Source organism: Lygodium microphyllum, chromosome 12 (genome assembly GCF_053477565.2).
Source record: "Lygodium microphyllum isolate KBCC chromosome 12, Lygodium_microphyllum_v1.1.10, whole genome shotgun sequence".
Classification (NCBI taxonomy): domain Eukaryota; kingdom Viridiplantae; phylum Streptophyta; class Polypodiopsida; order Schizaeales; family Lygodiaceae; genus Lygodium; species Lygodium microphyllum.
In genome coordinates this window covers 89,473,596-89,489,442 of record NC_141146.1, presented here as the reverse complement: position 1 = coordinate 89,489,442, position 15,847 = coordinate 89,473,596, and the positions used below count along the sequence as shown (strand labels likewise).

Sequence of the window (15,847 nt, the reverse complement as noted above, 5' to 3'; positions counted from 1 at the left end):
TCAACTGGTTGCCATTCCTCAAGATCAGAGTGATAGACATCTACAAGACACACAAACAAATGTTATAATGAAAAACCTTAAACCAAGTTTAAGAAAAGAGAAACTTTAAGAATCAAATTCTTACAATTTGGTCTATGCATTGAAAGATTTAATGTTTCACATTTCAAATATAGCTCTCTATGCATAAACACATGTTGCACCAGTACCTCTTTTATGATATTCATATTTACTCCAAGCTTGAAATCTTGAATTCTACCCTTCCAAATAGAAATGAACGAGCTCTCATATCTTCGCCTTCTCCCATGTTTTGCCTATTGCATGGTGATCCAACTCCCTTTGTTAATGATTGTAGAAATCCATATTCCATCTTTTTGGAATGAGTTAAACACTGATATGGATGTGATTTGGAAGCTTGGACACCTTGTTAAAGATCGAATTTCTATATCCATGGTACAGAGAGAGAGAGAGAGAGAGAGAGAGAGAGAGAGAGAGAGAGAGAGAGAGAGAGAGAGAGGGAACTAGATTACCACAAAAGGAAAAAACACAAGGGATAAAAGAAAGGAGGAAAAAAAACAAGTGCCAAGTTTTTTACTAATTTGAATTTAGATTAAATCTATCATTATCATTAATCCAAACATATCCTTAAATAAAACTGACCAAGACTATATATCATTAATGTAAAAAATATCATACTCACGAAGACTATATATATATATGTGTGTGTGTGTGTGTGTGTGTGTGTGTGTGTGTGTGTGTGTGTGTGTGTGTGTCTTTTTGTAAAATATTTTTTTACCTTTTTTAAAATAGAAGTTATATTACAAAGGCTTTACTTTTATAGGTCTAGAGCACTCTCTTTCTATCTCCTAAAAGACATTTTCAAGACCTCAAAACTCCCCTAATGCATGGTGAGATTTTGTCACACATTGACATTGCTTATAAGTAGCTTGATGTGCAAATTAACATTAATCAACATTCCACATTGCACATTCCCCTTATAAGTTTCATTGTTTCTCTTTCTCCATATACCATTTTAAGTTTTGTCTTACTTTTTTACAATGCTATCTTCTCAAGAAAATCTCAACCTATAGTTAAGCATTTCTTCTTGTTTTTCTTAAGAGAAAGCATGAGCACTAAAATTTTCCTCAAGGGACATATCAAAGGCTTGAACTCGCACACTTGTGTAGACATTCATACACTCAAACTATATGGACTACAATCCCACTAGCATTAACTACCATTCACAAAATTCTCCAACTCATTACTTCGATTCCCACCACCTTCTCACGTTCATTAAGCCCATGATTATGTGCCATCCAATACAACCACGAGTTGGTTATCAAGACTTGCTTGTAGTAGATATATTTCAAAATGTGTGCAACTCATAAGATACAAAGAACACTAGCCCTTGTGATCTTTACTTCATTTTTCAAATCTTCAAATGACTCAATTGGACTTGAGCAACCAAGTATATAAAGACACCAAAATTCAATCGTGTTATTGGGTATCATGCTCCTTCAAGCTAAGAATTTCTTTGATTCATATTTGTGGGGAATACATCATGCATTTTCATACTTCTTTTACGACTACTTACTAGCTACCATTTTCTCTTATGTTATTGCATAATACATGGCCTTATCTTTTGTAGCAATCGATGAATCATATGTGCTAGTATTTAGTTGGCTAATGCCAATGCTCTCCAAAAGATAACATATCCAACACCATTCCATGCAACCCTTGCGTTTGGTGAAGCCTAGATTATCCTCCTCTCTAAAAGTTTGAAGTGTTGTTACTATGAGCTTTAGCAAGGGCTCCATTGTGTTTACCAAGTCTATTGATTGCTACAAAGCATAACACTATCAATCCTCCAAAAAATGACAACAAAATGCACAATTTTTTGTCAATTTATGTTGGAAAATATTGTTGCTTTTTTACTAATACACTTAAGGGTGCCTTACAAGTTGCAATTCTTTACAAGCCAAGGGATTGAAATGCACACCAGTAGTACTCCTTACAATTGCTCTCGATTCTATCTATGGGTAGTCAAATTTAAGTAATAGGTAAAGTCAATCATTAGGTTATAAAGAGATCTTCAAACAACTTGATTAGTAACATGCATTCAAGCAACTTGATTTATAAGAGATTTTAAAATTACTCCATTAATAATAGATTTTAAAAATAGATTGATAATTAGATCCAACTTAAATTGATAAAGGAATTGTTTTTCACTATTATAATGCAAGGCAGCTTTAAATTGATAAAGGAATTGTTTTTCACTATTATAATGCAAGGCAGCTTGATCTTCAATCGAGCTAATATAATAACATAACCAACTCCTTGAATCTAATCATGAAAACATTTCAAAATTTGTTACCACCACCATGAAAAAGAATATTAAGTAAAAGCTAGCGAAAAATCTTTAAAGACTTAAATTGCAACATCCCATTTCACCAATAATATACAAACAACATTTACTCCATTTTTTCAAAAGGACAATTTTCAAATGTCATTCACAACATCCTAGCATTTAGTAACTTTTCAAAATGACAATTTTCAATAAGGGTGTGTGAAATCCAGAAGTTGGGCATCTCAAAAGACAAATTGAGGGAACATCTTAATAACAACTAGTCCCTTGTGCTACATTTCGAAGATAGGATGCCTCTGTGGAAGGTAGTCAAGGGGGGCATTGGGAAAAAGAGGGATGATGCATAGAAAGTGCATTTTTGGTAGAAATAAATATGTTAAGCACTTGTTTTGGAATGGTTGTGTGGCCACAAGAGCATGGCAAGAAGTTCTTCCCGCTAGGGCACTCAAGGGAGCAACCAAGACAAAATATAGGAGTGCAAGATAAATTAAGGAGCTAGATTATAAATCTGCCCACGCCTTTCCCTCTACAAATAATATGGGAGGCTCATATTTGACTTGTATTTAAAGCCTCAAAGTGGAAATCATATGGGCTGATATAGCCTATAAAGTAAATGGTTTTGGGGTGTCCTAAATTGGGTACATAGGGAGGAATATGGCTAAAATACTCAAAGCCCTAGCCTAGCCCAAATTCCCATTTTGCATCTAGGGATACTTGTTAATACATCTACTATCTTTCATGCCTAAATGGATGATTTTCAAACATTATTTGCAAAAACCTAGATCTTCATTGCTTGGGACCATAGCCATATGGAACATACTAGCATGTGCGAAGAACATCCACAACCATGTAATTTAACAAATTGCAACCGCTTTTAATTAACTTCTTGTCAAAGAAAGCACTACATTGCTTAACATTAGGAGAGTAGACACTTCCATATTCTTCATATCTACACTTAAGACATGTGCTTTGCTTCTCTTGTACTCTTTTAACATTAGTTCTACCGTCTTTGAAGTGTTATGAATATAATGCATCTTCTAATTCGACATACTATCAAATGTTCTCTTTACAACCATCTGAAAAGATGCTCTTACCACTGTCTAGAAAATCACCCTTCAGTGAAGTTGAAACCATCACGTTTAGTCCATTGCTCCAGATTTCACTTTTGACAATAGAACCTACTTCTAATCACAATGAAGCAGGGCCACAAACCACAACTCTCGCCTGTGATGAGATATCAAAAGACCATTCTTATCAGTAAGTCCCACAATCTAGCCATAAAATGAAATGAGGCTTAACCTTTTCAAATCAACCGTAGAAATTGTAGTTCTCATTTGGTACTCCTCGTTAGGGTCACATAATGGATTTTTTCTTCTCATCATTTGCTCACACAACCAGATAAAAATTTATGTGCATATCTTGCCAGTAGCAGATCTTGTCCAAACAACTTTCTGGGTTTGATGAATCAAATTTTTTAAAAATGAACAACAATTGCCCCTTCAATGACACTAAATTACTAGTATTAATGCACACTATACATACTACTCCTTTTCTATTTGGACTTCTGCTTCATGTTATGCAGGTCCTGGGGTTCATCGACTTTTTCGTGATAGGCACTGCAGTAGCGAGAATGTCACTGAAATCTGCAAAAGTTGGACAACAATACCTGCAGGTGAAAACATCTTGCATGAAATGCTTTCCCTATGTGGCTTGTGAGCATTCAATAGCCGTAATACAAGGAATGTATTATTTATTTCTCTTATTTATAGTTTGGACAAATGCAGTGAAACTCAAGCGCACCAATAAACTCTTGAGCAACTTCCAACGCATCCATTAAAATTGGCTTGAAGTTGTTAGTGGTATGGTAGGTCTCTAGACTCTGGGAAACCTGGCCAAAGACCCCTTGTTGAATAAGAAGCTCAAAAGAAAAAGTTAATAATCCATAGCTCCAAAATTAGTCACCAGAAATTTGAGTTTGTTTCATCTACTGACCTTATTATAGATGCTGCCTGATAAGAAGGGCATCAAAGACAACATGATAGCTGTACAAGTGTTGAAAATGAAGAAGTTCAAGTACTTTGATGAGCTCCACCTGAGACCTTCAAAAAGATAAAAGAACAACATATGTCATTATATTTTGAAATTGGAAGTACAGACGTGGATATAAAACAGTACAAGAAAAGCAGTACTCCAATAAAGTTGGAAGTGTAAAGCTTTTGTTTTCACTAGACCAATTCTTCAAGATGGACTGTTCACTCTTGGCTAATTATTAGTGATTTCTTATATGGCATTGGCAACTTGCTTTTCACATCACAATGTCACATATGACTGTGTACTTATAGCAGATGGATACAAGAGCCATGCCAATCAAGCATGAAAAGATCAAAATGTTCAGCCAATTAGAGGGCATGAAATTTTGTACTTGAATCACATTGCTACTCTTGTACTAAAAAGCTTTCTAGCAACCTCAGTGAAAAGGTAAGTCAACTGCAGCTACATCAAACTTTTTATTTCCCATCAAGTCCAATTCTTCAAGAAAATATCATTATATTTCAAGACAAAACAAAATTAGAAGATCAGTAAGGTAGCTGACACCAAATTCATACCTTCACATGGTATCAAAGTGAATGCTCTTCTAAGGAGTATCATGTACAGCTATCGTGAGAAGCTTGATTTGCGGCTAACTCATAATGTCTGAGAAACCTTCAACTTGGGAGACCATGGTGTCTACTCAAGCTGCTCCTACTTTGGAAGCATCACTCCGAGACATTCTACTACTGAGTATGGCCACCTCTCAATTGGGAAAGAACCATGGTTGCATTCTGTTCACGTGCAAAATGGATCCATATGATCTATACTATACAATCCGTATGGTTCATATACAATCATCATGTCTTTTACTATTCTGCATGATTGTTGATGCCTGTTTCAAAAATTTCGCCTGTTCTTTCAATCATCAAATGACCATTTTTTACTTTTCAAAACATTGCCCGTTTTTTACTTTTAGCACTTCTCAAACTTGTCCCTCAAGTTTCAAGGCTTGGCCCTCATAAAAGGGGTTCCCTTGCCTTTGACCTCATCATCTCGAGCATTAGCCTTCATACATCAATCTTCTTCTCTTGAGCTCATCCACCTTCCACTTTCATCTACACTCTAGAAACACCCCAAACAAGATGGTATACTCGACAATTGTAATATTCACTTATTTTCCAGGTTGAACAATTCAAGAAAATAGAAAGAAGGAATACTTGAGACTGAATATGATAATTATTTGAAAAATTACAGCCACGTGCACTTAAAAGAAAATGGACATAGATTAGGTGGGCGAAGCAAACCCCCCCCGCCCCCCCCAAAAAAAAAAAAAGAAGTGCATTTTTGCTTCAAGCCATGCCCCTTAAAAATAACTCAAGTTACAATCAACCTAAGAGAGTGAGAAGTATTTCTCTCTCTTCCAAGATCATGTATACATGCATCACTTACTAATAGCAATACATCAATATGGCTTTTTTCTTACTCTTGAAATGAAAGAAGAGCTTGTGAAGATATCATTATAATGAATTTATCGGTTTGCTATCTTGTAAAACAGCAATGAAAGAAGAGGAAACATGGAGGTATTTGAAGATGGAGTGGAGGATGATGATGATGATGGGTAAAGGACAACTTTAGGCTATCTTCAACTACTATACATTAGCTTGCAGGCAAGAAAATTGATGTAGAATGAGGAAAAACAAGCTCTCCTTATAAGAGAGAGAGAGAGAGAGAGAGAGAGAGAGAGAGAGAGAGAGAGTACAAAAAGGGAAAGTGTAGTACAAGATAAGTGTCCACAACCACATCTCATTATTTGTGACAAGTTGTGGGACACATGAAAGCTTGTGTGATAAGTATTCTAACACTTGTCTCTTCTTTATGGCCTTCCTTTTTGAACTAAAAACTGTCAAAACTATCAAGAATAGAAACCACCAAATTTACAAAGCATTGTCAACACATAAAATTGCCTTTTAGAATATAACATTTGAGGCCAATCCAAGGCTCCTAAATTTTAGGAGCCTCCTAAAACTTAGGGATTCCTAAAATTTAGGAACTCCCCTCCCCCAAATATGAGTATCATGTGAAAGCTCTTTCCAAGTATATCACATAAACAATGCTAGAATCTCCATATGACTTTTCTATGCAAAGATATATGCAATATAAGCTTCCAACCTACATGAGGCAAATCTAACTCATACTAAAGCATTAATCCTTTCTGTCTGTAAGTCCGACCTCAATATGGTTGAGCTTTAGTCATAGGTGTCCAATCGGGTCATACAAGTAAAGGTGTATACCATATTTTCTTTAACCCATTGCATGAGTCCACTATAACCTGTGACCACTCATTAGTTGCCATCTCTAATGTACTTTTATTTATATCCAATAAGTTCAAAGGAAACAAATTACAATAAAGAAATAAATATATAAATTAATCAAAAGGATACAAATTCATTTTATGTTGTGTTTTGACACACTCCCTCAACCTCCTGTCTCCTTCTCACAATTTAATGTACTCTTTTTTTTTCGTAATGGATAATTTAATGTACTCTCTTTTTTTTTCGTAAATTTAATGCTCTCTCTCTCTCTCTCTCTCTCTCTCTCTAACTCTATGTTTTCCTCTCCTATTTTCTCCCCCCTTCATCTATCTCAAACCTCCACCCCTCTCTTTCTCTCTCTCTACATTCTATAACCCTATATTTACCCACTCTCTTACTCTCTCTACTATAATGTCTAAACCTCGGATTGTACACCATAAATGTTGAGAAGGCCAAGGGCAAGTCTAATTGCTACCAATGGACTTTCAAGTTAAAAAAAGACCTAGATAACTTATTTACTTATCCAAGATGGGTGGACAAACCGGCCATGTCTCCAAATCCCCTAAGCGCTAGCCGATAATGTTATGGAAAAGCTCTCCCATATCTAATCAAACTAGCAATGTTTCTTTGAGCATGGCAAAGACTCGAGGAGATGGTTATCCCTGCCATGGAAATAGGTGCTTCTAAATCTCCTAGTCAATCTACCTCAATGACATTAGGCTCCTTCACCACCATAGGAAGCAAAACTTGTCAATGTAGAATCTCAATTCTCTCTCTTCTACCTCTTTATCCATTTATCTCAATGCTTCGTCTACTTCAATGTTAAATATCTACATCTTCTACTTCATCACCTCACCTACCTCCTCTTCAACTTATGCCATATAGATTGGTGTTGCCAATGTGGTGCAAGTAGTTATTGACAATACCTCTAATTGTCGTAAGAATGAGACCTTGCTAGAAGTTGAATTTCCATCCATTGTGTGGATCCCATGTGTCTCCCATTGCATTGATCTTCTCATGGAAGATATTGAGGTTCTAGATTGTGTCAAGAAGTTTGCTGGGAATACTTGCCTTATTGTGAACTTCATTACAAAGAAGGTTAAAGTGTTGATCTTTTTCCATGCTACAATAATATAGAGCTGCATAAGCTCTCCAAGTCTCGTTTTGCAACCACATGGTTATTTCTTAATTGACTATAAACCATAGTCTGAAAGGGGTTCAAAGCATGGATGAAGAAGATGTCACTCTCAAGCCTAGAAGAGAAAAAGCCATTCAGAGGCTTGGCTAAAGAGAGTCATTTTGAAACAATGTACGGGCCTTTGAGACCAACCTTCCTTTCCACAAAAGAGTGGTGGAATCCTTATCCTTCAATATATTGATTTACAACAATTTACAATAAGCAATAAGCTCACAAAATAAATGGTAAATGCAAAGTAATTCTTGAACCCCTTCAAGGTAGAATACCCCTTAGAAATTGAGATCAAACAACACCTGATTGGCCCCAGAACGTTGGCATGCCTTGCAATATTTCTTTTCACATTGATTCCAAATACTTGTTGTACAACAAAGAATTGACCAAGCCAATTCTTCAATGATATTTGGACTAACAAGCTCTCTTCTATAACCAACAAACTACTAAGATCAATTTGCCCCTTGATCCGATGCACACTCAAGTACAAATTTAAAACACTTGTATACAAGTCTCCAATAACCAACCGCATCAAGCTCCAAATTGCCTCATGATTAGTAGGCACAAAGTAAAGTCTTGAACACTTCTATATAGATCCCAAATGACCAGCCACATCAATCCCCAAATCACCTCTTTTACTATTACATGCAAATTACTTCACATATAAATTCAAAATCTCAACTATTATGTTGTCCATTGGTTGAATTTACATCCACTACCTTTTTAAATCACTAAGGCACATATGCATGCATTCCAATGCCACCATGCAAACCTTAATCCTCCCTAGTTACATATTGAGATCAACAACTTAGTAACCATAGCACAATTAGGTTCACATCTAAGGCTTAAATTTCCAATTTCCTTCACGAAGTGGCACATGTATCAAGTCTAGATGAGAGGAAAGAAGTAAGATAGAAATTTCTACATTTCCAACCCTAAAACAATGACCAGCATCAAATTCCCCAAATTCACCTCTTGATTTGAGTACATGCAGGCACAAATGGGGTCTTCTACGCTTGCATGTGAGTCACCCTAGCTGTAGATGAGTAATCTTTCTTAGATCTGTTATAATTTCTCACATTTCCAACAAGTCCCCTTGTTATCTAGCTCTGAGATTTAATGGCATACAGACAAGCTGATAAACCCCAATTTCTACTGAAATTAGGTCTGTAACAATAGATTAGAGCTGAGAATATTCAAATACACTGAGGAAGAAGGAATGAGCAGCAAATTAGAGAAAAATCTCTTACTTTCCTGCAAAGAAATGCTTGCACAGGAGCTGCCTTCTTGTTCCAGCCCCAAAAAGTGTTGTAGATCAAGTCTCTTTCCTGTCCTTGATGACTCAATTGAGAGAGCACCCACCACTCAATTCTCCATCCTTAGATCTATCCCAAATAGCCCTAAATGGAAGAAAAACAATCCAACATGGAAGATACACTTGCATGCAGCCCAAACTTGACATTTAGCAAATCTCCATTTTCATTGGGGCCTCCAGATATAAATTCGAGCTGCATAGCTCTTTGGCCTACCCTCATTAAAATATATGGTGCCCATCCTCGAATTTTGATTTCTAACCTCTTTGGATCTTAAAGTGTTGAAACTTTCTATAGATCTTACTCTAGAATATTAAATCATTTAAATCGCTAATCCCCATAACACGAAAAGTCATTTCCAAGGGGAAATTCAATGTCTCTGACCAAGATTTATTCTACTTTTCAACAATAACTTCAAGTTTTGTCAATGTTCCCCATTACCAAAGCTAAAATTGTATGTTACCATGATACACAATCAACTTGATCTCACCTATGCATCTCACATGTGCACAAGTTAAAAGTTACAAAACCTTGTGTTTTGATATTGCCCAACAAGAGGATAACCATGCAGGGCAAAAAACATAAAAATCTAGATACTACAACAATTCGGTGAAGTCTTGCCTCAAGGGTTACTCCAATTTCTCTCCCTTGTCAATGATACCATGTGAGAGTGCACAATAGAACAAACACACAAAGAGAAGGGGAGAGAGAGACAGAAAAGTACATAGAGAACGAACAAATCTGCACCAATCAGAGAAGGAATGCTGAATACAATGCTGCTCCAATCAGCAGCTGCACCCTACTAATCTGCATCAATAAGGGCACCGGGTGTGGCAAATTGTGACTAAAATAGCAGGCTAAAATGAGGATGATGGATGCGCTGAAATCTGGATGATTAAGTGGCAGCCCCAAGGTGGCAATAAATAGGCATAAGACTCCAAAACAGCCAACCAGCTGAAATAGAAGGCAAACTGCTGCAAATCAGTCCAACCAATAAAATAATGACAGAAATGCTGTCCAACCAGCCTGGAATGTTGTCATCTGTAATGAAAGCTGCCAACTGGACTGCCACATGGCACAGCACTAAATGCGCCTGCAACTGGAGAACAAAATGACCACAAAAAACTGGGAAGACACCTCCAAATCTAGCTGGGACTATACCAATGTGAACAGGCTGAAGTGGACAGGTGGAGATGCACGCTAATATCTAGTTAATGTGCTGTAATGAACAGGACTGACACACATCAATGGATCATGGACAAAGATAGTGACAGAGCTCCCAAAGTCCTCATCTGACTCAGACTGAGACTCACAAGCAAGAGATTACAAAGAAGAAGACAATGTAAACCATGTCTGCTAACAATATGCAATTGTACACCTTTTTATGTAGAGTTATTTTGTCCCTCCATTTGAATTCTACGTCTCCCCCATCCCCACCTTCTTTCCACCATTGTGAATTTCTGTGATTGTTAGTGTTCCTGTTTTCAGTTTTCTTTCAGTGCATGCACACAGAAACACACATGTACATGCTTTTGTAGAGATTATTATCATCCTTGCTGCTATGATAAGAACGACAAAATTCAGATCCATGCATAATCCACTCACTCATCACACCAAAGAACTTACAAAGTTACAAATCTACAGGATGCAACCATGTGTGCCTTATGAGGATGTAGGCAATGTTCAGTGTCTGCACAACTAGATATAAACATTCACACTCCAATTATAATTATCACATCCCCCAATATTAGATTTGCAAGTAATGTGAAATATATTAATGCTAAAGAAGTTTATTAATTTTCAAAATCTACTGATGTTGCAAGCTCATACCTACAGTCCCTGACAAAACTGCCAACCCTCCAAATGCACAAGCAGCAATTGTAGAGTTTGGAACATGCTCCCCATGTATAGCTATCAATATCACAGGAATTGTTTTCAGAATGAGAAAAGCTGCCTGCAACACAAGAATGAGCAAGAGTATGATATTGCTGCAACTTAGTTACTGACGGCTCTAATTTCATTCCTGCATAGACAACAAGCTTCTTGAAACTAAGAATAAAAAGCAGCCCACTTTGAAGCTTACAAGTGCATCTTGAATCAAGAACAGAGGCAACTAGGGATTAGAATACAAGTTAAACTTTTTATTAATGTTGATCCTCACATTCATTAAATACATACTATGCTGTCTATAAAATTGAAACTGGCCTTTGATGACTCAAAGGGCAACACACTATTTTACAAACACTAGCTACAACATAAAACCCGAGGCAGTAGAATGCTGACAAGCAAGTGATGATGAGAGAATAAAGGGACTGAAGATCTGGCAATGATAGACACATTAGCAGCAGAAAATAGATCAAGAACAGGGCAAAAATGCTGCCAACCAACATTAAATGCTGGTAAGGTCCAACCTGCCAAAATGCAGCCAACTACTGCCATAACTGCTGCTTGCCTGCCTACCATGTTTCAAAAGAGCAGTGCATCCAGCCACAAATAGTGTGACTAGGGCTGCAATAAATGAAATCAGTCTGGAAAACCGATAATGCAATCCAAAGGCTATTGAGCTAAAAATCCATTAGCCTAACTTAAACAACCCCAAAACACGCTTAATTAATGAAGAAACCATCTTATTTTAAAAAGAAACGCGATCCTAAAAAGTTACTATGTCCCACATGCACAACCCTAATTTGGTTTCCCAAACTTTCTATAAATAGGCATACAGCCCACCACTCTCCCTTAATCTCGTTTTTGCAAGTTTTAGGAGCAATATCTTTGCTGCCCACACCCCGTTCACGGAGGACATCGCGGTCAGAGCTTCCCCCAACCATCTACTACCATCTAGTCCCTAATTCCAGCCTTCGCTGAAACCAACCTTCCTTCCATGGATGGGTGGTAATCCCCTGATTACAACTTAGTTATAGTAGCAACATTTATTACAAAAGTGAGAAAAGAAAATTAACTCACAATCTTGGACAATGGACACCCTCTTGGTCCCAAAACTAGCGCCCCTTTCGGTATTCCTTTAACTAAATTGAAGAATAAGTTGATATACAATGGGATTTTCCCAATCCCTTTCCATATTCCAATTCCCCTTGCTATCCAAAATGACAGCAAGTCTTCAATCTGATTTGCCGTTGATTCAAGCAATCAATTGACCTTCATCCCCTTTAATAGAGACGGAAAATGCCCCAAATTCATTGATTTGCTGGTCCCTCCACTTGAATTTAACTGAAAATAGCTTCAGCCTTGTCAAATCCAAGTCTTGGAGCTTCCAATTTTTGGCACGCTTCACGAGGCTGCTAGTAAACCCTACTTTCTGCTATACAAATTAGGATTTACAACAGAGAAATCTGAAATTTCTCAACCTCTAGTGATCTCGATGCTATAATCTTTGAAGCAAGACTGTAGAAAGGCTATGAGATGAGAGAGAATGCTGAGAAGAGAGAAAATTCAAACTTTCTTTGCGAACAACTAAAAAAAATCAGTCATTTACTGTCGCTACCCTATCTCAACAGCTTGTGGATGTTGTCACCTACTATTGGGAACCCTCTCCCTGCTGTCGTCTACAATAAATGTTGCCGCAAACAACCCAGATACTGTCGCATGTAGTTTGGGGGTCCCAAGGAGTTGTCGCCTACAATCAACCTACTCTTTCGTGCTGGAAAATGGAGGAAAAACAATCCCAATCAGCTCCAACAGCTCCCCACAACTCATAACAACAGAATGGTCACGTTTTTTCCTCTTCTTCAACCTCCCACCAGCCTTCATGGGCAAGTTTGCCAAATGGCAACTTTTCCAAATGGTTTTTCTAGCACTATCCATAATTAAATATTAATTTTCAGTCTTTAAATACTAAAAATTAATCTATTAATATTTCGGTGCCTAGATAATCTGAATGGCCAATAATTAAGTCGGCCAGGCAACTTCCATTCCAGAGTGTCTTTGCATCATCTTTGACCATCAAATTGGAGTTAGGTACCATTAAACACCACTTCTTTGGTATCACCAACTAACACTTATGGCCAAATGAATGACCTAGGCCAACAACTCACACCAGATACCACCAAGTACCTATGCAGCATAACTTGTAACAACTTTTGCCTTTGACATCCCATAATTTCATTGAGTCCCGGACTCGTAAATTTACTCTAACCCTAGTTACACCTCACATGTGCAACATTTACTTAACCATGCGATTAAAGATTAATCCACATGTTAAGTGAGGTTTTTAAAAATACATATCCTCATGACATTCGCCTTCACCCTACAACTGTTGCCTAGTATCCTAGAGCTATCATCTACTGTCAGATTGTTGCGTTTGTTGCTTGCAGAGTTTCTCTCTCCCCCAGCTATCACCTGTATCTTCTGCCGAGTCACCTACTAATTGAAACTGTAGCCTAGTTTTTCTTGCAGGACTTTCAAAATCTCCACTACGGATTGGCTATCCACAAGTGGAACCTAGCTCGAATTACACATCACTTTCACATTACATCTTTTCTCCGATGCCAAGTACGAATCCTATTATTTCAAATTCTATGCCAACTGATTCTGTCCTTTCTGTTGGATTGTCAATAAGGGACTCTTTAAAGTAACCTTTGGTTTCTAAGTAATGAGGAAGACAAGTATTTCTCTATGGACTCAAAACTAGGTAAGAAACTAAAAGAAAAACTTGTAAGTATTCCATCTCTTCCTTTTCCTTCAAATGATTTTATTTCTCATGGTCAATTTGAATTAGGTGCATCTTCATCTAATGCATTTAATGGACAAAAGGAACCTACGATGTTTCCCACAACATCCATCACAAATACATTTGGGCTCCACCCATCCTCCCTTATCTTCCAATGCACCTTCCTTTCCACTTTCATTAAGTGTACCACATTATCTACCACACACCGCATCGGGGGGTTCTGCACATTTAGACACAACCTTTAGAACCTCTACATACCCATTAATGGGTAGTATACCTGTGACAAAGGCTCGACCTCCCACACACACTTTCAAGTTATCCCTCTGGGAGTGCATACCAAACATACTCGAGTGTGGATCATTTGGTATCGCAATTTGCCTCTATGACATTACCTACTGGACCATCCAATCATTATGTTGTGCCCCAAGAGACATTCGGACAAGACTATCATGTCCCAGTGCCTCCACCTCCACCTTCTCAGAGTGCAGCGGTGCGGAAGCGTAGGACTGAGAGAGAGAGAACGCAGAGAGAGAAGAGAGAGAAAGAGACAATGGAAGATGAAGATCTGCTGTATAAAGTGTGCTGAATCCAAAGATATGCAGATATATACACGGACGCAGTGCGCCGGACTGCGTGTCTCCACCTCAACGATGCAACCTGCTGTTCACCTCGAAGTCCGCTGCAGTCTGCACTGTCTCCTGTCTGAAATCTGCGAACAGAGACGGAATCTGCGCGTATCACCGGTCTATAATCTGCGAGCAGAGAAGTGTAGAAGACTGCTGGGGATGTCGGCTATTTATAGCCAGAATTTGCCAAAAACAGGGCGCCAGAAAAGCGACTGACTGCACTGGTCGGACTGCCACGTGGCAGTCCGACTGTGCAGTCGGACTGCACACCTGTCCGACTGCATTGCTGCCACCGTACTGGCTGTACCTGCCCTGCTGCCCCTGATCAGGCTGTGATCTCTAACACCCCCTCTCAGAGCCTGGGCAGGGCAGAAGCCTGAGGGATCTAGAATGTCTCCGAAGTAGAGCCTGGGGAAGTGCCTTTGAAAACAAATCCGCAAGATTGTCCTCCATCTTGCAGTACTCCACAGTGATGGTCTCATCCAGAAGCTTCTCGCTGATGAAGTGGTACTGGATCTCTATGTGCTTCGTCCGGGCATTAAAAACAGGGTTCCGTGCCAAGGCAATGCAACTCTCATTGTCACATTGCAGCAAAGTAGGACGAGTCTGGGGGCACCCAAGCTCCTCCAATAATCTCCGAAGCCACACAACCTCACATGTGGTGGAAGATGCGGCCCAATACTCCGCCTCAGTAGACGAAAGGGCTACCATGGGCTACTTCTTGCTACTCCATGAGATAACACCTGCACCCAAGGTAAAACAGTAACCTGTAGTAGACCGCCTGTGGTCCACATCACCGGCCCAATCCGAGTCACTCCAACCTGCAAATACAAAATCTGAACCATCTGTCCCTGCCGGGTAATGAATCCCTAAATCAGACGTCCCCCTCAAATACCGAAGTATCCTCTAAGCAGCCTGCCAAATGCACCGTCTGAGGTTCACTCATGAACCCTGCCAAGAGCCCAACAGCAAAACAAAGATCAACCCTAGTGTTGAGAAGCCAAATCAAGGACCCAATCAACTGACGATAGCGGGAAGCATCCGCCAAAGGAGAAGTTGAATGGGAAGTGGCCTTCCAATTCGGATCCATAGGAGTAGAAAGGGCCCGACAATCCTCCATCTCAAAAGACACCAAGAGCTCCTGTACATATCTCTGTTGAGAGATGAAGATCCCCCTCTGAGACTGATAAATCTCATGGCCCAAAAAGAAATGGAGTAGACCCAACTCCGTCATCTCGAATGTCCAATGTAAAGCTGACTTCGTCTCTTGGACCTGCTGTGCATCATCACCTGTGACAATCAAATCATCAACATATAAGATAAAAAG

The 15,847-nt window shown here is 38.6% G+C and overlaps 1 protein-coding gene across 1 annotated transcript in view; it reads right to left on the bottom strand.

Annotated features, from left to right (window-relative positions):
• Window positions 1–3,257: 3,257 nt before the first annotated feature.
• The window catches only part of LOC148028021 (jagunal-like protein), a 43,466-nt gene continuing 30,876 nt past the window's right edge, over window positions 3,258–15,847 (bottom strand). The window contains exons 3-6 of the mRNA XM_087689705.1: window positions 11,038–11,161; window positions 4,355–4,461; window positions 4,163–4,250; window positions 3,258–4,028 (exon numbers count right to left, since the gene is read on the bottom strand). Of these exons, the coding sequence (XP_087545831.1) occupies window positions 3,955–4,028; window positions 4,163–4,250; window positions 4,355–4,461; window positions 11,038–11,161 (393 nt within the window). The 3' untranslated portion in view covers window positions 3,258–3,954. The remainder of the gene's footprint in view (window positions 4,029–4,162; window positions 4,251–4,354; window positions 4,462–11,037; window positions 11,162–15,847) is intronic.